The 22,726-nt window shown below is 38.6% G+C and overlaps 3 protein-coding genes and 2 long non-coding RNA genes across 5 annotated transcripts; all 5 read right to left on the bottom strand.

The window, feature by feature from the left end:
• Positions 1 to 539: 539 nt before the first annotated feature.
• LOC136809518 (uncharacterized) lies at positions 540 to 6,789 on the bottom strand. Its single transcript, XM_067066057.1, has 12 exons — positions 6,420 to 6,789; positions 5,397 to 5,569; positions 4,828 to 4,988; positions 4,128 to 4,293; positions 3,880 to 3,947; positions 3,224 to 3,389; positions 2,840 to 2,991; positions 2,440 to 2,674; positions 2,023 to 2,160; positions 1,489 to 1,742; positions 1,022 to 1,251; positions 540 to 777 (listed from the first exon to the last, which is right to left on the bottom strand). The coding sequence occupies exons 1-12, from the start codon at positions 6,452 to 6,454 to the stop codon at positions 639 to 641; spliced, it is 1,917 nt and encodes a 638-aa protein (XP_066922158.1). The 5' UTR covers positions 6,455 to 6,789; the 3' UTR covers positions 540 to 638.
• A 6,679-nt stretch (positions 6,790 to 13,468) lies between these two features.
• LOC136809550 (uncharacterized) lies at positions 13,469 to 13,915 on the bottom strand. The gene is made up of 2 exons (XR_010846987.1): positions 13,731 to 13,915; positions 13,469 to 13,510 (listed from the first exon to the last, which is right to left on the bottom strand). It is a non-coding gene; the product is annotated as an uncharacterized lncRNA (long non-coding RNA).
• Positions 13,916 to 14,380: 465 nt separating this feature from the next.
• Positions 14,381 to 16,333, bottom strand: LOC136809517 (uncharacterized). The gene has a single exon (XM_067066056.1). The coding sequence runs from the start codon at positions 16,331 to 16,333 to the stop codon at positions 14,381 to 14,383; it is 1,953 nt and encodes a 650-aa protein (XP_066922157.1).
• A 138-nt stretch (positions 16,334 to 16,471) lies between these two features.
• LOC136809516 (uncharacterized) lies at positions 16,472 to 20,338 on the bottom strand. Its single transcript, XM_067066055.1, has 2 exons — positions 18,559 to 20,338; positions 16,472 to 18,444 (listed from the first exon to the last, which is right to left on the bottom strand). Exons 1-2 carry the CDS (start codon positions 20,336 to 20,338, stop codon positions 16,472 to 16,474), a joined length of 3,753 nt encoding a protein of 1,250 aa, XP_066922156.1.
• A 151-nt stretch (positions 20,339 to 20,489) lies between these two features.
• On the bottom strand, positions 20,490 to 20,980 carry LOC136809549 (uncharacterized). Its single transcript, XR_010846986.1, has 2 exons — positions 20,756 to 20,980; positions 20,490 to 20,531 (listed from the first exon to the last, which is right to left on the bottom strand). It is a non-coding gene; the product is annotated as an uncharacterized lncRNA (long non-coding RNA).
• Between the last annotated feature and the right edge of the window lie 1,746 nt (positions 20,981 to 22,726).

Raw genomic sequence — 22,726 nt, 5'->3', positions numbered from 1 at the left:
GCGAAAGTTTGTACGCCTAAAGTATTTTATCGCTGATGAAAATTGTTTTTCGGTAATCAGCCGGGGATGTTTCAAAGACCGAAAACACAAGATGGACCACAGAATTGAGGCCTGAAACTTGATGGGAATTTGATATACACAAATCTGCCCCTTCCGGTAAAGACTCAAAAACAATATCTCTTTGTTCTCCTTTCACAGCGTATTTTTTGTAATTCGCCATTTAGTCCCAGCTACTTTAAATAAACCGTCGAGGGACTGATTCAAACTGTTTTTAGGGGTTGTAGCGGTACCTCTAGGAATCCTCACAAAATAAGGTAAATATCAGACTAAAGCCAGGCTATTCAGAGTAAAATAAGGAACCCCTCTTATTATTTACAGCTGTAACTATTTTCGATATATGTCATGGACGGGAGACGGGGTCCTGAAAAGGTCTGGAGTCTGGAAACAAGTGGGGGATGAGCTGAATTTTGCTCAATTTAGCGAAAAAAAATTTAAAAAATGTAAATTTACAAAACTCAAACCCGAAAAACAGAGGTCTGTAACGTTTAAGATTCCTTTGCAATGAAGATATTATTGACGAATATTGACAAACGAAAAAATAGTTTACAAATACAAATGCATGGATGGCCGAAAATAAATCATTTCATTCGACGACAATGTCGACACCGGAAGTTGACATCTTTCAGTTGTTCTTCGCAGGTGTAGGGCCCACCACGAATTCCGCTGCATTCCACGTGGAAGCGTTTCCGACATTTGTGAAACTCGCATTCAACCCATCTATGAAATAACGATAACTTTTCTCTTGTAAACTCAGGCTAACATGTTAGATCTTATTTTGGTGCCTATGAGCTTTTCACTGGCCACGAGTAAGCCTTAGCATGATATGAGTAACTTATTTAGCCAATCTTGTGTCGTCTTGTGTTAAAAACTGAGACTAATTTCCTTTGGTTCTATGTTGCTATGCTTCCAACGGCAATCAAGAATGTAATATATACCGGCAGATGCTATTAAAAAGTCTTACATTTCTTCATTGGCATCGTCATAATCTTTTTTACACTTGAAACAATTCCATTGTCCTTCTGCTTCTTCTTCATCATCATTTTGTTCGTTGTGTACTTGACATGCCGATGGCTCTTGTCGTTTTGGCCTGTTGATCTCCACCGTGCAAACACCCTCTGACAGCTCGTCGTCTTCGTCGTCTTCCTCATAAGGTGAAACGTTCTCGTCGAACTCGTAGTCAACAGCATAATCCTTTAAGGGCAAATTATCGAGGTTAAAACTTGTACACAACCATGCGTGTCATTTTATGTCCTTTTCCAAAGATGGCCGGGACGGCCTAATCGCATACCCATTTGATAATAGAGGTTATATAAATAAGATATTGTCGAATAATCCCTATGGTCTTCCGATATCCTCGCAAATGTAGGGTGACATGATAAAAATAGCCCCAAATGGTTATAGTTATATACCGCAGTGAATGTCACTTACTATGTCCTCATCTAGCTCTTCCTGATGTTCAGTCGTGATAAAATAGTCATGTCGGTCACCAAGATCTTCATTATCCTCTTCATTGTCCAGTTCTTCGTCTTCACTTTCTTCGTCGGACCAGTCCGTTACTTCTTCTTCTTCCTCTTCTTCTTCCTCTTCCAACACGGTGTCACTTTCGCTGTCTTCCTCGTCCGTGCTCATATCTGCCACGTTACGGCCGGGTTCGACTTTACGGCCTCTTTTCTGTGTCTGAGCTGTGAAATGTAATATTTCAATTATATATAATTGGTATATTGGGAAACTAAATTCACCGATAATTACCACAAATGGATAAATTTTAGAGGGAATTAAAATAGGGAAATTTGGCGAATTTTAACAAAATTCACCAAATTAAATCCCCGCCAAAAAATCGCATTTTGTCCAGTCGCCAAATTAAATGAACGTCAAAATTTATCCACTTAAGGTATACTTTAGAATCGATTCTATGTATACTCAAGCACACAGAATTGTTCTTTTTAAATAACGTGGCCTTACTTGTGTTTTTCGGGTACATTTCTTTCAAGAGTTCTACCGTCCCCTGGTTGAGAACGTCCGTAACATTTCTTTCCTCGGGGGGGATTTTTTTCAGGATTTCATCCTTGTTCACAGGAGCGATACCACATGTACGAAATCCTAAAAATTATAAAGAATAGCTAGCTATTAGTTTAATGCTTTGGTAAATAGCCCAACTATTCACTTTTAAACCCCTGTTTTGAAAGCCGACCGTCATTGTTTTCTTTCTTCGAATTTGGGAAACTTTTCTTATCAAAAGGATTATCTTTCAATTGAGGGAGAAATGCTTTTATATCACGGGCAAACATGTCCTACCCATAAAGCGAATATTGATGGCAACATACTCCTTATGTCTCCCACTTTGTGGTAAACAAAGCGAATGGTGGTAAAAAAACGTACCGGACTTCAAGTTCTTTGGTGTGAGGTTCATGCACGTCCGCCTTAACAGCAGGGGAAACGATGTCTTGGGGATTTCTTTTTTCATGCCTGTCTCCGAGCGCCACTTGCTTAGCACACCGCTCCAAACTTGCTTCAGTGGCTTGAATACTGCCACATCCAACGGCTGGCAAAGATGGGTAGAGTTTGGCACGAGAGGTAAGAAACTGATCGCATTTTCCTTACATAGCGAAATGACCTGTGTTTAAGAGAAGATAGATAGCTATTATATGACGCTCACTGCTGTCGGGTTAAGAAATTGTGTGGATATGTAAACTTTCAGCGGAGACACTTTCAAGCATGTTTTATTGCGAAAAGTTTAGTAAAAAACCGATTTGTTTTGTGTCGCACAAATATAACACACCTCAGCAGAAAAATGACATCCTAGATTGTCGCCAATGATGACTTTTTTTCCGGGTGGTAATTTTTGCAAGTGTGGTAGCAGGACCAACTTGAACCATTGCCCGAACGTACGGGTCTCGAACCAGCCTTTTGCGGAGTGTGAATAAACAGTTCCTAAAAATATAAAAAAGTTCTCTCATCAAACATGTAGGTTGTGCCCCTAGCCTGTTCAAGTACGTCTAAAAAGGGTTACATTTCCGGAAATTCTGCCTAACCTCCGAACAAACGGGTGGAAAAATGTCCGACTTTACCATTAGAGCAACACAATGGTAATACCTTCTGTCTATCAGTACAATGCAAAAGCGACAAGGTTAATGAGCTAATTACAAGAAATGGCATATCTCACCTCTAGGACCGCCTTCCGTCCATTTGTCCCAAACCCATTTGGATTTATATACCACCATTGGGGGGAGGAAATTGCCATCCGCGTCACCACAAAACATAACGGATATGTTTTGTTTGCTGGTGTCCACAACTTTCTCCACTCGCCGCATACCACGCTTCACAATCACCTTACAATATAAAGAGAGGGCCTCAAGTTATTAACCCATATTCAACCACGAGATTCACCGTAAGTGGCTTATATTTCAAGTTGTATCCACAGGAAAAAGCAATGCCATTGTCAAAATTTACGTCAACGGGCGCAATGTCATCACAATTATTCAAGAAAAACCTGACCTAGTGCTTAAATTGCATCTACAACGGTATTCAGTAGTGCTTAGAGCACCACGCTTATAGAAAATCTGATAAAAGACTTTGCAGTTGACCAAAATAATTACTGCCTCACTAGGGTCCATATAAAGCTCGGTGTTAAAACCCTATTGAAATCAAACAAATTTAGAAAAAACGTCTCTTCGCTTGGATAAACATACATTTTTGGCAACGTTTAAAATAATGAACTTATGATCTAGCCATATTCAGTGTAAGCAGGCTTGTGCTACCCCTCCATTGCGCACAGTTTCGCTATCAAAATAAAAAAATACACGTAATTTGGACATATACCTTCCCAGTGTTGATGTTGTTGGCAAAATTGGTCTCATCGAAGTTAAAAATGCAGTTGTTTGGTACACCTGTAAAAAAAACAAATGGTTTAAACATCAATGATCAGGTAATCTTTGGAATTAAATTCGAGAAGCGAGAAGCGAGAAGCGAATGTGCGTATGTTCAAGAATTTCTTACTGAATAAATAAAAATGCGGTCGTGTAAATGTAAATGTAACGGTCGTCGTAAAGAGGAGCATATTGTCTTACCTTCTAACTCTTCTGCTATGTTCCTGCAATAGTTGATAATTTGGTCACGTGTTACGGACGCCCTAGCGGTCTTCAGCTTGTCAGCTTTCCGAAAGGAAAGTTTGTGGCGTCGAACAAAACGTCTCACCCATTTGTCTGAAGGTCTGCCCTTCCGCGATCTGAATTTCTATAAAGTAAAAATCACTAAATAAGAGATTCCCGTATTTCATATCGTTGTTACATTCAAGAGTACAAAAATCAGCTATGCAACAATAGACAATGACCTCTCCCAAATCGCTCAATGAGACAGGGGTTGTGAGAGAAATTGAATTTCTAGCATTCCACCTGCACAACCCCTGTCTCAGTATATATTCCTTTCTCATGTCAAATGAAGCGTTTAAATCGTAAACTATTCAATATTTATGATACATTAAGCATGTTAAGATCGGGGGAACTTTTTTCTAATGGCTAAGTGTGTTTACAATAGCCTTGTTAACGAACGAAAATTTTTCTTTTCCGGCATGACATCATTGAAAAATGTATTTGGTGAAAAGTACCTTGGGTCTCGTGTGCCAAAATGCATCCTAAAAAAAGGTGATTCAGGAAAAGCACCACCACCCCCTAGTTTCAAGCGCCTCAAGAACTAATACAAAATAACACCAGGCCTTTCACATGTTTCAACTATGGTAAGCTCGTATGTAAAAAAGTTAACTGTAGTTACCAATAGGCGTTGGCGTCGAACGTAAAACTGAACCAATCCCGACAAATCGCGTGTTTCCAAAGGCACGCGCCATCTTGCCAATTCTTGCACCAAACTAGCGAGATACTTTTCAGTTTGTTCCGATAAGGCAAATGGGCGCCCAACTTTTTTCTGTGATTTTCCTGAAACCAAAAAAGTAAACTTTTTTTACGTGATATTGAATAGGGCGTTGGGTATAGAAGGTATATCAATGGCGTGTTTTTTGTTAAATGTAAGAGAAGATAGTTCACGCTAGGAACCCCACAATCGCGTAGTCAGAGTATCACTTTTTGATATCACTGATGGACAAAGATGGTGCTTCTGTGAGTGCTACACACCCAGTTGCTCAAAAAGTTAAAATAACAAGAACTATTTAATCTGGTAACTGAGCCCCCCCCCCACTTCAAGCCCGTAAACGAAAAAATTGGACACTTAGTCGGTGAAAAAGGAATGTCTACTTTTCAATAATTCCAACAAGCGATACACAATCCACGGAAAAGGGAAATGAGTACGAGGGAATATTGCCAGCAAGGGAATAACCAAAAACTTACCAGTCGCATGACGCCAAAGTGTCGTATGGCTTTTTATGCCGACTGCAGCTGCCGCTTCCCGTGATGTCAGCCCCTCATCTTGCATAAGGCGTAACCCTTCCTTTAGTTGACTGTCACTGTACCCTCGGTACGTACGTTTGGGTTTAGAAAATGCGTTCACATCGGCTGGAAGCCTGACAAAACGTAAATATATTGATCAATCGTCTCGGTTAGATTTAAACAAACATATTGGACTCCCGGGGGGGGGGTACTAGGGTTGGCGAATGAGGGGTATGTGTGGACGGGACCTCCGAAAACTGACCCTTAGAAAGACTGATTTCTGCTAAAAAGGTGACCCTTGAAGAGACTTATTGTATTTTTTTTTTTCGATTTATGAAAAAAGTCATACCCTTAGAGAGAAATACCCTCTGGAAATCAAAAAATTCCTAAAAGTCCTGAATTTTCCGACCCTTAGAGAGACTAATTTAAAACTGTCTGATTTTTCCTACCCTTAGAGAGACTTTGAAAGGTGAAAAAACCGACCCCTACTGTCCGCACATACCCATCGCCCATTTTTGCCTAAGTGCCCCCCCCCCATGTGGAACAACAGACTAAAGACCAATGGACGGACCACTGAAATGACTAAATTTTGGCAAATTATCTACCTCCAGAGAGAGAGAACCTCGGCCAAAAGGGAAGAAAAGTTAGAAATAACATTGACTATCGAATGAGGATGAAATAAAAATTAATTACCAAGTGGGGCTAAAATTCTAAAGTATTTTCCCACCAGGGCCGAAATTTTTGCCACAGGGGTATCCATTGAGAGAATTCCGACTCCAAAAAAAGTCTTCCCCCGGGTGGTCGTAGACAATACAGTATGGATTAAAACACACAAAAAATAAGGCAGATGCAATAACATTCATAAAAACAAATTTTCAAGTTGCTCAATAATACACTTGCTGAATGGGTCTTTCCATGTCACTGAGACAGGGGTGTCAGAATGTCAAAGAAACGTAAAAAATGATAAAAAAACGATCCACTTACCTTTTTTTCCGCTTTTCACCTTGTTGTCGCTGCATCTATATGTTCTTGCCTACACACGTAAGACATTATGTCTTCACTCTCTCTTTCAAGCTACCTTTATCCAAAAATGTGTGTAGTATGACAATGATGACAATGGCTTTCTGATTGGTTCCTTCTAACAGCTTTAATAACTGTTGCATTTTTCACGCACGTGCAAAAAGCACTTAGCAACATGTCTTTTCACAAATTAATATGTACGGTAACCCCCTCTCCCCAGCACTGAGTAATTGAGATATTCGGCACATATATCTTGCCTTGTCATTTTCACATAATTTTTTTCTGTTAATGGAGTACGGGGCACCCAGTCCCGGGACTTAGAATAAATGTTAGTTACCCGTCTTTTAGGGAGGGGCCCACAGAATCTAAAAGATATCTTACGGGGCACCCACATCAATTGAATCTTTTACACACCCGATATTTCTACCAATCAGCAAGTATTTGAAACACAAATTTGTATATTCTTTTTACGTTTCAATCAGGGGGTTCGCTCTTTTACAAAGAAAGATAAGTGATAGAAATCGATACCCTGAGAATTACTTGCTTTCATAAATACATAGAAAAAATAATTTTTACAACTCGTAGTAAAAATCCCTCGGGATATATATTATAATTAACGAGTCATCAATTCTCCAACTCTCCAGCATTGCGATTCAACTTTCAATGGCTCATTAACTTTACATGTCAACTTTAATAATTATCCAATTTATGCGTAGAAACGTCTCTTCGTTGTGAAATGTAATCTAGCAACTTCAATCGAAGAATACGGAAGAACGAAAACCTGTACGAGCTGCGGATTTCGACCCAGCAAGGCCTCGTCTTTCTTCTTTCGAACTTTCTAGAAATCGCATCGTAAAAGGACGTCAATCGCCCAAACGTGGGGGTTTATTGGAGTGACCTAATTATTTTCACTTTCTCATCTTCATCTTCGCAACAAATTAATCAATCGGGTTTTTTTTGCTTCATTAACGTGTAGTTTACCATTTTGAACATTCCCTGAAAAAATGAAAGAAAACGAAGCAATCAACGTGGAGAAAACGTAAATAAACAAAGCTGTTGCAAGTTAAGTCCGTGTTGCAAGTTATGGCCGTTTACGGTATTTCATTTTGCTTGTGACGTCATCAAATACGAAAATATTTTCGGACGCGTCCGGTAATTATTTTCAAACTGTCCGGTTGATGATTTTGTGTTCAGAAAGGTCGTATCTATTGAAAACAACTGTTTAAAGTTTGTTCGCAAACTTTGTAGCTACTGCACTTTTTTATGTGACCTCAGCTGCCTGACTATATCGTTTACAGACCATCAGTCCAAATGGCCAGAGAGCAGGACCAGGAGAGTGACACAAAAATTATAGTATAGAAATATAATTATAGACAACCCAGGCGCAGGCAGACATACACTGTTCTGTATGTACACATACTATATTTTGTGATCTCAACCTGTGTATAGATCTCTCGTAATAAGTTTGATTCAAAAATATACCTGTGATGCTTTCAGTTTGCTTTTTCAACAGCCAACTGTGAAGTAAACTCACTTTTTATCGAAAAATTCATCTTCTTTTTTAACCTGAGAATAATTTTAGCTCAGTCGGGTTAGGCTTTGAAATGTTGTAAAGTTTAGCAACTATTGCTTATGGCCAATCTAGAATATACAAGTCAGTCTGAGCCGACTGAGCTATGTTTAAAAGCGTCGAATCGGATTACCCGATCGGAATTTAAAGGTCTATCTATACTTCAAAAGTACTTTTTCAAGAAAATTAATAGAAATTTGGTATTTTAAAATAGCAACGATTATAATCAAAATGATAATCCGTGTGATTCCAATCAGATTTTGAGTTTTCAAGTGGAAAATACATAAGGTATGAGAGATAAGTCGTATATCAAGATAACCATCATATTAAGTGTAGCAAGGCTTTTATTTGAATCCGTTTTCCTCGGAAACAACGAAAACAAATTAAACAGTTGGGCACATTTAAAAGAAATTATATTTCTTAAAACGTCTTTCGATCGAGGGACGATGGGCAGACTTCCGAATGATAATTAGTGACAACACAAAAGACGCCTCACGATTAAAAGCGTACTCCGATCAAATGGTATTGCTGAACTGACTAGGAAGTAGGAAGAAATTCTTTCTCAGTTTCTTTTTTGAAAACTTTTTATTTGCTCAGTGAAACAACGACAATCAAGATTCTGAAGGATTGCATTATTCACAAAGGGAGACTATAAGGTATTTTATTATTCCTTTTTTCTATTTTCTATCGATTTCCAATACAAAACTCAAAAGCAATTATTTTTTGCTGGAAAAGTCTGGAATTTCAGATACTTTTTTCAAAATTTTGACAGATTATGTGGAATTTTATTTCCAGATGGTATACCAGGCGTAGTTAATCGATATAATCGATAATCTTGAGTAATCGATAAATAATCGATGGATTAGATATTGATTAGCCGATAGAATTGATAGGTAATCAGACCTTCAAAAAATCTTGAGTATCGATCAGCGATCGATTATTTCCAAGTTATCGATTACTTATCGATCACATATCGACTACATACAACCTATCGATTACTTATCAATCATGTATCAATTGTTAACAATCATTAATTACTTATTGTTCATGCATTGATTACTTATTAATTATTTACTTATCTTCGATCACGTATTGTTATCGATTAAATATTATATCGATCGTGACCGACTATTGATTACATTACCGACCCTTTTTACGCCGACCCTAATTCCACCAACGAGCCCAAAAATAACGCTAGTAAGGTCCAGCGTAAAAAGGGCCAAGATAAGGTATTTAATGAAGTAAAGAAAATTTCTGGAATTCGCCAAATCTCATACCGATCGTATTACATTGAATAAACGCCCGCTTTCGAACTAATAATGCTCCTCCAAAAAGGCAAACCATAGACCTTTTTTTAAATAATTATGTAGTCCAGCCATAAAAACAATGATAGAGCCATGCATAATTACTGTTTCATGCATATTGTAATAATTATGCATGGTTTTATCATTGTTTTTCTGCTGGACTACATAATTATTCAACAGGGTGGCCTCTTTGAAAAAAGGTCTATTACTCCGAGCATTATCAATTACTTTGATAATCGAATTTATTGATTAGTACCGTCTGGTTATTTCCAAGCGTTAGAATAAAAAATTGAGTGGAATTTCCAAAGCACTTTGAAAAATTGACTGGATTTCTGAGTACTTTTATTATCTGAAAATTCCTGTCGTCCATCCCCTATATCAATTCTTTTCTGAAAGAGCACATCTTCTTTCTTTAGTACTGTCAACTGCTCTAACTTGGGACTATCCTGACAAAACTTTGGACGGCAATTCGGCCACCATTTTACCGAACCTCCAAAGTCATTTGATTTGAGTTATGAACAGCGTATTAACCTTTAGACACCGCTGTTTTTAAAAACAGCGCGCGCTGCTGCCGCTGTTTTTTTCATGAAAATGGAGGTTTCGCGGAAAATGTCATAAAATCTGAACCGCTAAAGCTTAAGTAAAAAGTAAACCCATTTTGAAAAGCTAAGGATCTATTTTTTCAGATAATACCAAAAAGACGCCTCATCACCCTTTTAAACCTGACTACACAGCCTCAAATCAAAACAGTAAAAATTCCATGTTTACGATTTTTTCACTTTTTTTCTTTTTTTTGACAAATTGAATGAAAAAAGTGGGTACAAGGTAAAGATTGGTCCCAGAAAAATTATTTTGTTTTAGTTTATGTTATAAGCCACCATTGTGTGAAATTTCAGGGCTGAAGAAGCTCATTTCATCTCAGAATATAAGTTTCGGTGAAGCACACTTTTCCACCAAAATCGACACTCTGGCCACAACAGGTAAAATAAGTGGTCCCGTTGCTCTAAAATTGGCCCTGCACTTACCCTAAGCCTGTAAAATTACTACAATAATCATAACAGACTCTCTATCATGTAAATTCAAGCAATAAAACACCAGAATAGTGGAAAAACTGAGGCAAAACAGCCCTGAGTTGTTGGAGCTAGAGATAGGCATGTATGTCAGGAAATACCCCCTAAAACCCCTTCAAACCACATAGAAACTGCCAATAAAGGTTCTCTATCTCATATAATGATATTTATATGCTGAAACCAAGAAAAAACCAGACATAAACATGACTTTTCAGTCCAAAAATTCATCAAACACCCTCTGTCCACCACTAAAACGATGTTTTGTTGACATTTGAAAAATACACCGACATTGAGTTCCGATATCTCGAGATGTATAAAAGCAGGACCCGTAAAATTTTTAAAAAATGAACCTTCACCCCTATCCTGTCTGCTAAATTTTACAGAATAGAAAAATTCAAACTGGTCTTTATTTTATTAAACTTTGAAAGGACCCCAGTATCAAAACGTACGTGGTACGTCTCTCGGCCTGTATATATGACGTACGTGGTACGTCTCTCGGCGGCTAAAGGTTAAAAAATACACAATTTCTCTTTTGCACCGAGTAGGCTTTTAAATCGAAATATGAAAAAAATCTGTAGTGGAACACACACAAATGTCTGGAAGGAAGAAGACCAAATTAGTGGCAAAATGATGGAGCCTTTGATGTCACTCGCGCGGCAAGTTACACACTCGTTATTTGTTAATCCCATCGGGCGATAGGCGGCAAGCGTTCTCTGATTCTCCAACCGGCGCCCTGTCATTTTGAATGAAAACGAAAAAGTGACAAAGGGCGCGCTATCAGTGAAAGTTATCGTGACATGTTATGACAGAAAGTATGATTGATAAACTTGGTCAGTACAAACCAAAACTCCTATATCAAGATTACGGGATTTGGAGTGCGGGCTGATTTTAATTTCGTTTTCAGTGGTTTCACTTTTGATTTCAAGCCAACATCTTAGCAACGGGGTGATTGCCCATAGTTACAGGGAATTGTGCAAAAAACCAAACATAAAAAGTTTTCCAAATCCCCTATTTCAATTGAACCAATAGAAAATAAAACTTTTCCATGTTTCACTTTTTTGCACCAATTCTTCAAAATGAAAATATTTAAGATTTAAGGTTCTTCTTTTATTCAATGATTTTTGATGGCACTTTGTTGACAATCTAACTCTCGCGTCAAATTCCCGCTTTCTTCAGAAAATTGAAGATGAGAAAAAACCTAAGCCTTAGGATCACGGATTGAAACAAATATATAAAAGGTGAGATTTTACAGCCACCCGTTGTCCAAGGCACTGAGAGGCCATGGGTGCAAAAAATACTGAAAAATAAGGGCAGTGTGAAATACAGCAATTTCATTGGTGGAAATTTGATATAAACATCTGCAAAGGAGTGCCGGGAAGCAATCAGTAGAAGAGTCCACTTTCGTTTTTGTTGCAGATTTCAATATAAACTTCTCTCACAGTTGTGTTAACTTGTCAGCATTGTATCAGATTGTATTGTTGTTAAGCGAGAGATAAAAGAAATAAGACTAGCCTAGTTTCTAATAATGATATAGGAGTTTAAGCTTAGACTGTTGGTGGAGTTATCAAAACAAATTTGTTGTCAAAGAGATTTAACAGTAAGTGAAAATACAGGCCAGATATTTCTATTTGGTTGAGTTGCAGGAGGCTTTAGAGGCCTATTCTCGCAACGTAGACGCTTACTAATGAGCGCCTCGTCAGCACCTTGAACTGACTACCCAATTCCCCTCGCATGGCATGGGTTGACCCGGGCGAAGGAAATTCACTTGCCAAGTGAACTGCCGTGAGTGGGAATCGAACCCTGGCCTCCTGCACAGAAGCCAAGGTCGACTACCACTATACCAAGGCACATATATATATATATCAACAGCCCCATGTTGCGACCAATCGTCCCAACTTAGAGCAGTTGACGGTACAAAAGAGACTTATGTGTGCCATCATATAATAATATGACATGATCATGATTCGCTACAACCCTGTCGACACACAAGGCAGTCTGTTGTTTTGTCCAGTGCCAAAAGTATCCCTCAGCCACACCGGAAACCTTTTGTGCAAAGGAAGGAGCGAAAAGAGATCAAGAGAGCAAAAGAGGGATCAGGGTGCATAAAAGCAAATTTAGAAGGAAAAATAAATCAAGAGAGTGAAAAAGGATCAGGGAGCATAAGCAAAAAGATATCAGGGAGCGAAAAGAGATCAACAGTGAAAAGGGATCAGGGAGCAAAAAGATATTTAGGAAGAAAAAGAAATCAAAAAAAAGAAAAGGGATCAGGGAGCATAAGCAAAAAGATATAAGGGAGCGAAAAGAGATCGACAGAGTGAAAAGGGATCAGGGAGCAAAAAGATATTTAAGAGGAAAAAGAAATCAAGAGAGTGAAAAGGGATCAAGAGAGTGAAAAGGGATCAGGGAGCAAAAAGATTTCAAGGAGGAAGAAGAGGTCAAGGGAGTGAAAAGAGATCAGGGAGCAAAAAGATATTGGGATCAAAAAGAGATCAACAGAGTGAATAGGGATCAGGGAGCAAAAAGATTTCAAGGAGGAAAAAGAGATCAACAGAGTGAAAAGGGATCAGGGAGCAAAAAAGATTTCAAGGAGATAAAAGAGGTCAAGAGAGTGAAAAGGGATCAAAAAGATATTTAGGAGGAAAAAGAAATCGAGAGAGTGAAAAGGGATCAAGGAGCATAAGCAAAAAGAGATCAGCAGAGTTAAAAGGGATCAGGGAGCATAAGCAAAAAGATATCAGGGAGCGAAAAGAGATCAACAGAGTGGAAAGGGATCAGGGAGCAAAAATATATTTAGGAGCAAAAAGAAATTAAGAGAGTGAAAAGGGATCAGGGAGCAGAAAGATATTAAGAAGGAAAAAGAAATCAAGAGAGTGAAAAGAGATCAAGAGAGTGAAAAGGGAGCATATAGGGGGGGGGGGGGGGTCGGTAGTAAAATCTCAGTCATAATGACGTTTACTACGGTGGTGGTGTGACGAAAATTCGATAACAATTTTTACTACCCAGGGTAGTTAAATACTAAAATGGGTGGTATCTATGTGTTGCGGCAGCAAACTTATGAACCACAGTAAATTACTCGTTCTCGTCCGATAAACTGATATCTTTCAAGAAAGGCTAAAATAAAAGTACAAAAACTGAATTTAGAAAAATATACTTGAAACAAAATAGAAAAATAAAAAGACTATGTGAGTGTGTGTAAACTAAGTCAAGAATATAGAAGGCTAGGGCTAAGGCTAAATGAATATGTATGCAAAATAATTTAATAGCTATGCACAAGCACAAATGAAGTCAAAAATATTGAAAATATATTAAGTATAAATAAATAAATACTTACTAAGCAAGATGTGTAAATATGCTAGGAAGCCAGCATGAATCAGGGTGTGTTACCATAAAATCAAAAAATCAAAACATAATTTTTGTCCAACTTTGAACTTGTGAATTCACTATTCACCATTTGATGTCTTTACTTGACAACATTTGTAACACAACTGATCATGTAACATCAAAGCTCTTTTATACATCTCTCGTTCCTATTCCTAATTATAAACCAATTATAAACCAATTATATATAAACAATAGACAAAAGAAAATATAAAGAAGTGTGCATATCTATACACTAGAGGCATGACACATCAAATAAATTAGGCTGAATTTATACTATAAGCTATAACTTAAGGCCCCAGACAGACAAGAGAAATGACAAAAAATGTAAAACACAGAACTCACACAAAATACCTCAAAACAAAGAAATATCCTGAAAGGAGCCAAAATCAACAAAACTGTGCCTCAGCTGTAACATCTGGCTCCCCTCAAGATGTGCTGAAAACATCTTGAAAAATAAAAACAAAAAAATTGTCAAAAAAAAACAAAGAAAAAATCCCACAAAAGTCTACACTGAAAGACTCAAATATTTTATTTGTTTTTTAAAATATACTAAAAATATCATGGCTCCCTCGGCTGGGAATACAACAATCAATCAAACCATTAATCACATTCAACCAATACCACAAGTTTGTTCACTGGGCGAACATATTCAGTTTTATTAAGTCTAATAGTAGCAGATCGAACAACACCATCATCACTTTCATGTGCTCTCGTAACGACAGCTCGTTTCCATTCGTTTCGATAGGAATCATCTTTAAGAAGGACAACATCACCTTCTTTCATGTTTCGTTTCGAGTTGGTCCACTTGGAACGACTTTGAAGATGACTAAGGAACTCCTTTCTCCATTTCGACCAGAATTCGTTGGAAAGATGCTGGACTCGCCGCCAGCGTCGGCGACAGTAGATGTCTGCACGTTGGAATACTCCAGGTGGCGGTGAAATAACATTGGATTTCATGGTTAACAGGTTGATAGGTGACAATATGTTGGGACATTCTGGGTCAGCAAGTCCATCAGTTGTGAGGGGTCGAGAATTGATGATTCCCTCAACTTCAACTAAGAATGTACGAAATGACTCATCATTCAACGAATGACCATGGGTTAACATTAAACCATTCAAAATTGCTCGTGCTGACCGAATGAGACGTTCCCACACACCGCCAAAGTTACTTCCATATGGCGGGTTATGGATCCAATTGATGACGAAATCTGTCCCATAACGAAGGAGGTGGTCTTTGATTTTATCTGTATCCATTTCTTGGAGGGCTTTCTGCAATTCGTTGTTAGCACCAACAAAGTTTGTGCCATTATCACAGCGGATGGTACGAACTGAACCACGACGACAAATGAAACGTCTCAAGCAGAGGAGGAAAGAATCAGTATCCATGGAACATACGCTTTCGAAGTGAACAGCTCTGCTGTTGAGACATGTGAAAATGATGCCATAACGCTTGAGGTCTGAACGACGTTCACAAATTATAAATGGTCCAAACATATCAAGACCACAATACGTGAATGGAGGTGAAGGTTCCAATCGATCCTTTGGAAGATCAGCCATCTTTGGTGTTGAGCTTTTTCCTTGAAGGATACGACATTGAACACATTTCATAAGGATGTATCGAACGAGGGAGTTCCCATTGATAATCCAAAAACCACACCTTCGTGCTTCATGAAGAGTTGAGGTGCGTCCAGCATGATGTAAGTTCTGATGTAGATGCTCGATGATGAGGTTGGTGGTTATACATTTCCTTGGGAGAATAATTGGATGCCTGCTTTCAAATGGTATATCAGCATTGCGGATACGTCCACCAACTCGAAGAAGATTGTTGTTGTCAAGAAATGGCGACAAATTAATCAATTGGCTGCTCTTCTTCAGGGAATTCATTTGATTGGATTCCAATGTTGCAATTTCTTCTTGGTAAGCTCTGCACTGAGCAAGTCGAATTATGACACGTTCTGCTCGTTCAAGGTCTTCTACCATGATGATTAATTTGGGTAACTTCAACTTGTAACGCCAGTTGAGCATGGTTGCAACGATTCGTTTCATCTTGTGCCACTTTGATGTATGTTGTTCCAAGGTTGATAGGATGTGCTCTGTTATGGTCATCACAGCATTGCATTTAATTCTTTTGACTTCTTTGTCATCGTTTTCAATTTTCAATTTGGTTGGTTGTACTGGCCATTCTTCAATTGGCTTGTAGAGGAACTCTGGTCCATGGATCCAACGTTTGTCTTTTGCTGTGTTGTTGAACTTCAATCCTCTTGTGGTGTCGTCTGAAGGATTTTCCTTGGATGGTACGTAAAGCCATTGATCAAGTGCACTATTTTCTCGGATGAACTTGATACGGTTGGAACCAAATAAATGAAAACGTTTAACCTCATTGCTGATGTATGCCAACACAACTTGTGAATCTGTCCAAAAGTATTCGTTTGTGATGAGGATATCAAGCTCGTTATGGAGTGAGTTGGCAATCTTTACTGATAATACTGCAGCTGTTAATTCTAATCGTGGAATGGTTGGTCGTTTTGGAGGGGCGACTCTTGATTTGGACATCACCAACTTGATGGATATGTCTCCAGCAGTGTTGATAAGTCTGATGTATGATGCTTGGCCATATGCATCACAAGACGCATCTGAGAAATGGTGTAGCGATGAATCGATAATCTGGCCAAATCCACTTGGATGGAAGCATCAGTCGATGATAACTTTTTCCAGCAGTTTGATTTCCTTCTTCCACTGTTCCCACTGTTGACTTTGCATTGGCGACAGTGGATCATCCCAACCCTTCTCCACGCAGATCTGCTGGAGAAGCTTCTTTCCTTCAAGTAGATAGGGTGAAACGATACCAAGTGGGTCATAAATGGAGCTAATGGTTGACAGGACTCCTCTTCTAGTTGTTGGTCTTTCCTTTAGTTCGATTTTGAAGAAGAATTTGTCAGATTCTGGATCCCAGTTCATTCCAAGTGCACGTTCCTCTGGGATGGGATTTGATGACATATCCAAATTCTTCAGGCGTTTTGACTTCTCTTCCTCTGGGATGGTTGCTAGGACATTTCGATCATTTGAATGGAATTTCGTTAATCTAAATCCACCAGCATTTGACATGTTGACAATGTTTGGAATTGTGACGATAGCTTCTTGGGTGCTTGGAAATGACTTTAACATGTCGTCAACATAGAAATTACGAATCAGGGTATTAGAAGCGTCTTCGCCAAATTGATCTTTGTACAACTTGGCAGTTTCTCGTAGTGCATAATTGGCACACTTGGGTGAAGATGTTGCTCCTTGAAGATGGACACACATTTGATAATCAACAAGTTCGTTTGATAAGTCACAATCTGGCCAGCCAACAAAGCGAAGATAGTCGTGATATTCCTCTTCAACACGCACATGGTGAAACATTGTCTCTATGTCTGCCATCACTGCAATTGGTCCTTGGCGAAATCTTGTCAAAACACCAATCAGCTGGTTCGTCATGTCTGGTCCTTGAAGTAACTCTTTGTTGAGACAGTAATTGTGACATTCTGCACTGCAGTCAAAGACGATTCTGACTTTGTCCGGCTTTTTAGGGTGGTACACAGCAAAGTGAGGAATGTACCAGGTTCGGTTTGGTGTTGGAGCCTTATCTGAAATTTTGACATGTCCTCTGTCAATGAGTGATTTCATGAAGTTGGTGTAATCGTCTAACAGCTTGGAATTGTTGATCATCTTTTTCTTGAACCAGTAGGCTCGTTGTAGGACCTGTGAGCGGTTGTTTGGGACGATCTTGTCTGGATTACGTAATGGAAGAGGCAAGTGGAATCTGTTGTTGATATGCTTGCCTGAGCTCACAATCTTTAGAAATCTTTCATCGTCGATGGATAAACCCATTCGGTTGGCTACTTCATGAAAATCAAGATTGTACATAGCGAGCATACCTTCTCTGATGGATACATCTTTGATGGTCTCCTTGAAGTTGAAGTAATGACTTGAATCTTCAGACTTCACGTTTACCCGATTGCAACTGATCTGGCGTTGATAGGTTTGACTTCCCATTGGGCCAGTGACGCACCAACCAAGTTTTGTTTTGGTTGCATAAGGACCACCATCTTGACTTCGAATGACGCACAAGGGTTCCAATGCATGAGGACAATTTGATCCAATGAGAACACCAACGTTAGAATTTCTTCTATCAGGTGGTAGATGCTGAAGGATTGGATGTAGGTACTTCCAGGATGCCAACTTTGAAGCTGTTGGCACATCATCAGGTTCGACTGGTATGACAGAACGACTGTATGATTTTGGCAAGTGGATGATAACATTGTTGCTTTCAATTGGTGAAACTTTTAGACCAGTGATTGATTTGCAAGCTTGATAGGATTTGCCATTGACTGTTTGGATTTCCAAGCACGTGTTTGATCCTTTGATGCCAAGCTCTTTGATGAGTTCATCACTGACAAATGTTCCTTGTGACCCATTGTCCAGAAGAGCAAGCGTTGTAACTGATTTATTGGGTACATCGGGGTGATTGACTTTCACCATAACAATACAGAGACCAACATCGTTTGATTGGTTGACAAATGCAGATGTCACAGGAGGTGAGGGTCTAACGTCTGGTTGTGGTCTGACTTCTGGTCGTGGTCTGACTTCAGGGGTTTGTTGATCGTCATTTGAAGATGGCTTGTCTTAATGAAAGCATGTTGGATGTGGTTGGTTGCATACAGTGCATCGCTTTGGCTTCTTGCAGGTCTTGCCCAAGTGAGAATCGGTAACTGGTTCGAGACAGCGGAAGCACAAACGACTCTTGAATACAAGGTTCTTTTTCTCTGAAGGATTAAGCTTGTTGAATTTGAAGCACTTCTCGAGGACGTGATTTTTCTTTCCACAGCAGACGCAAACAACTTCTTTGGTTCCGGTACCAAATGATCTTGCCCTCGGATTACGCTTTGGTGGATCTCGGTTGTTGTCCTTGTATGCCTCAGTGATTGCATCTCTGGAGAAAAGTGGGTCGCTGATGATTTCGGTTTCTTCATGGAATCGTTTGATGAAGTCTGTGATGGTTGCTTCCCTCTTCTTTTCTTTGCGAATTTGATATGCTTTACGACCCCATCTGTCTTGAAGGTATGGATTGGATATATTGGATTGCAATAATTGGAGCAGTTCGATACTTCCATCTGATTCTCGTCCAATTGCACGCATGGATGACTGGTACTTGATGAGGAAGTTTTCAAAACTGATGAAGGATGCAACATCATTGGGTTTCAACTTCTTCCAAGATGTCAGTTGTCTTCTGTATTCAGCATTGACAATGTAGGGATTACCATATCTTTCAGTCAGTAAGTCCTTAGCACGTTGGTAGCACTCACTTGATGGGAGGTATATGCAGGATTCGACAAGCTCCTTGGCGGCTCCATCAACATGACTCATCAAGTGTTGTAGTCTGGTCTTCCCATCAGGAACTTTCTTTTCGACAGCCTCTTCAAATGATGTGATGAAAAATGGAAAATCCATGGCGTTTCCACTGAATCTTTCAATGACGACATTAGGAGCCCGCATCTCATTGACGATTGATGCAAGATCTTGTGATGAGGTTGATGACTTCACTTCAGTGCAATTCGGTATGGTGAACAAGGTCTTTTGTTCGGATGGCGAGGGATGCACTTGGCTGATGTTATGGACAGTTGATGTCACTAATGTTGCTGGATCCCAACCGTATGTGTTTGGATGAGATGATTGTAATGTAGCTTTAGGTACTGTGGAACTGTAAACCATTTGAGGTGCTGGTGGTTGAGTGGACGACAACACTTCAGAGTTTGACGGTATCGGATAAGTCGGACCGTTTGGGTAAGCAAAGTCTTGGTTGTGATAGATTGAAGACATTCTACCTGTCGTTGGTATGAAGGGCAATGGTGAATTGTTGATGGTTTGAGGGTCGGTAGTACTTGGCAGGATCGGAGGATCATCTTCTTCTGGGATTGGGCTGTCTTGTGGTATTTGATTGACGTACGTTCTAATGAACGAGAATTGGTTCTGCTTTGGTAGATTTTTGAGAGCTTCGTCCATACCACCTTGGTCATCAGATTCTAGCCCAGATTCATAGGCTTGGAGTCGAGCTCGAGACTTTGCGATCTTTGCCTCTCGCTGTAGTTGGTCATATTCAAGTTTCTTCTTGTCAAGATTTTGTTGATATTCATTGTCGACCGTGAGTGCTGCTAACCTGGCGCGTTCGTCGGCAGCTTTGGCTGATAGGGAAGATTTGCTTGACTTGGATGATCTGGATTTACTTTTGGAAGATCTTGATTTGGATTTGGTGGATTCAGCTCTTCTTGAGTGCGTCCACTGCTTGAATAGCTCACTAATGGCTGTTACTTCTTCCTCTACTTTGAATGCATCTTTAATGAATGATGGTTTGTCCTCTTCAGAAAGAAGAACTTCACACTTTCCATGCGAAACTTGAAATCTACGATACAAGTCCAAAAACAAATCTTGTTCTCCTGATGCTCTATCGATATTATATTCTTCACTGTTGATAATGGTATCGATAACGTTTAGTTGAGTGTATAGGTCTGAGTGTATCATCTTTGCGTTGTGATAGAAGCTTCTGTAAATGAAGTGCCTGACCTTTCTCAGTCATCTTGATCAGCCTTCCTTTGCTTGAAAACATGCGACGGGCCTTCCAACATACGATCTTGCTTACTGTTGCGGCAGCAAACTTATGAACCACAGTAAATTACTCGTTCTCGTCCGATAAACTGATATCTTTCAAGAAAGGCTAAAATAAATAAAAGTACAAAAACTGAATTTAGAAAAATATACTTGAAACAAAATAGAAAAATACAAAGACTATGTGAGTGTGTGTAAACTAAGTCAAGAATATAGAAGGCTAGGGCTAAGGCTAAATGAATATGTATGCAAAATAATTTAATAGCTATGCACAAGCACAAATGAAGTCAAAAATATTGAAAATATATTAAGTATAAATAAATAAATACTTACTAAGCAAGATGTGTAAATATGCTAGGAAGCCAGCATGAATCAGGGTGTGTTACCATAAAATCAAAAAATCAAAACATAATTTTTGTCCAACTTTGAACTTGTGAATTCACTATTCACCATTTGATGTCTTTACTTGACAACATTTGTAACACAACTGATCATGTAACATCAAAGCTCTTTTATACATCTCTCATTCCTATTCCTAATTATAAACCAATTATAAACCAATTATATATAAACAATAGACAAAAGAAAATATAAAGAAGTGTGCATATCTATACACTAGAGGCATGACACATCAAATAAATTAGGCTGAATTTATACTATAAGCTATAACTTAAGGCCCCAGACAGACAAGAGAAATGACAAAAAATGTAAAACACAGAACTCACACAAAATACCTCAAAACAAAGAAATATCCTGAAAGGAGCCAAAATCAACAAAACTGTGCCTCAGCTGTAACACTATGTGTTAAATGTTGAAAAAAATTTACTACCTGGGTAGTTAAAACTGGTAAAATTAGCAAATTTTAAGCTTTTTTTGTTATTCTTTTAATTTTTTGGATGACTTTTCTGAAAAAATCTGAAAATTTTTATAACTCAAAAAATGCAAACAAAAAATTCTCCAGATTTTTTGTCAATATAAAAAAGACTTTAATTCTAAAGGGAAAACATTAATTTTTGCACAAAGTGAAAAATGTGTCACAGAAATAATCATTTTTTAGGTTTTTTTTTTAAATCAGTCTGAAAAGCAACCAAAAAATAGGTGGTCTTTATGACAAATTGTCTCAAAAACTTTTACTACCAGGGTAGTAAAATACCTCTTCCAAGAATCTGGGTGGTGGTATGTAAAAATCCTTTTACTACTCATATATGTCTGAGATTTTACTACCGACCCCCCCCCCACGATTTTACTACCCCCCCCCCCCCTGGCATATAAGCTAAAAAGATTTCAAAGAGAAAAAGGAGATTGAAAGAGTGAAAAAGGATCAGGGAGCAAAACTGATGAGAAAAGACTGGAAAGGGATCAGGGAGCAAAAAGAATGAGAAGAGAATTGAAAGGCAAAAGCAAAAAGCAGGAAGGAGTAAGCTCTCGATAATAAATAAACCGGTGTTGAGGTTGTCCGGTGTTAAAAAGTGTCAGTTGATCACATAAGTGAAAAAATTTGATTAAAAAATTTTGGTTGCGAACTGGTCATGGGACTCTAGATAGTCAAGCAGTTTCGAGGTCACAAAAAAAAAATGGGTGGGGTGTAAACAATCCTAAAGCAATTTTAATTGCAAATATTTAGCCCAAATATCTTGAAATCATCAACCAACCGACTTCCCCGGCAACATTTTAGGTCCCAGAAGATGACATCATATAGGCCCAAGCTAACTAAAAAGTTTTTGTGAGCAAACATGATTATATTATAGATACCAATAGAAGCGTCTTCAAACCTATATTAAGAAAAAGGTCAGTGACCATAGCTGAAAGTTTCTTTATAAAAAGTTACGAAGGTTTCTTTAATGCTCACAACGTCACATTTTTACCTGGTATGAGGGAAAAAAATCTTAAAATTCAAACTCTGGAAATCCAATATTCTAAAGCTCTCAAAAATTGATATATAGAAGACTTTTAAGTGGATATATACGATTTCTCAACGATCTACAGGGGAGAAGACACCCACCTAGATCCGTGCACTGACGGATTGGGATATCTATGACACATTTACATGTGCATGATTATTTTTACTTTACATAATGAAGGCTTAACGAATCAATGTGCTATCTCAGGAATTGAAATGAAAAATTTTGTTTGGTTGATTAGCTGGCTTCTGCATGTTTTATTTTGATTCAGGTTTTCTATTAACTTAAATTGAAGACAAAATCACAAATATATTTTTGGGATTGGGCAAGCAGGAATAGTTTCTTGGGAGACCTGCTCAGATCTGCATACTAAATTACTCCACCCATTCTGGCAAGAAATCAT

This window comes from Clytia hemisphaerica, unplaced genomic scaffold (assembly GCF_902728285.1).
Source record: "Clytia hemisphaerica strain Z4C2 unplaced genomic scaffold, Clytia hemisphaerica genome assembly, whole genome shotgun sequence".
NCBI lineage: Eukaryota > Metazoa > Cnidaria > Hydrozoa > Leptothecata > Clytiidae > Clytia > Clytia hemisphaerica.
The sequence above is the reverse complement of the archived record's forward strand: the minus strand, read 5'-3'. Positions and strand labels throughout refer to the sequence as shown.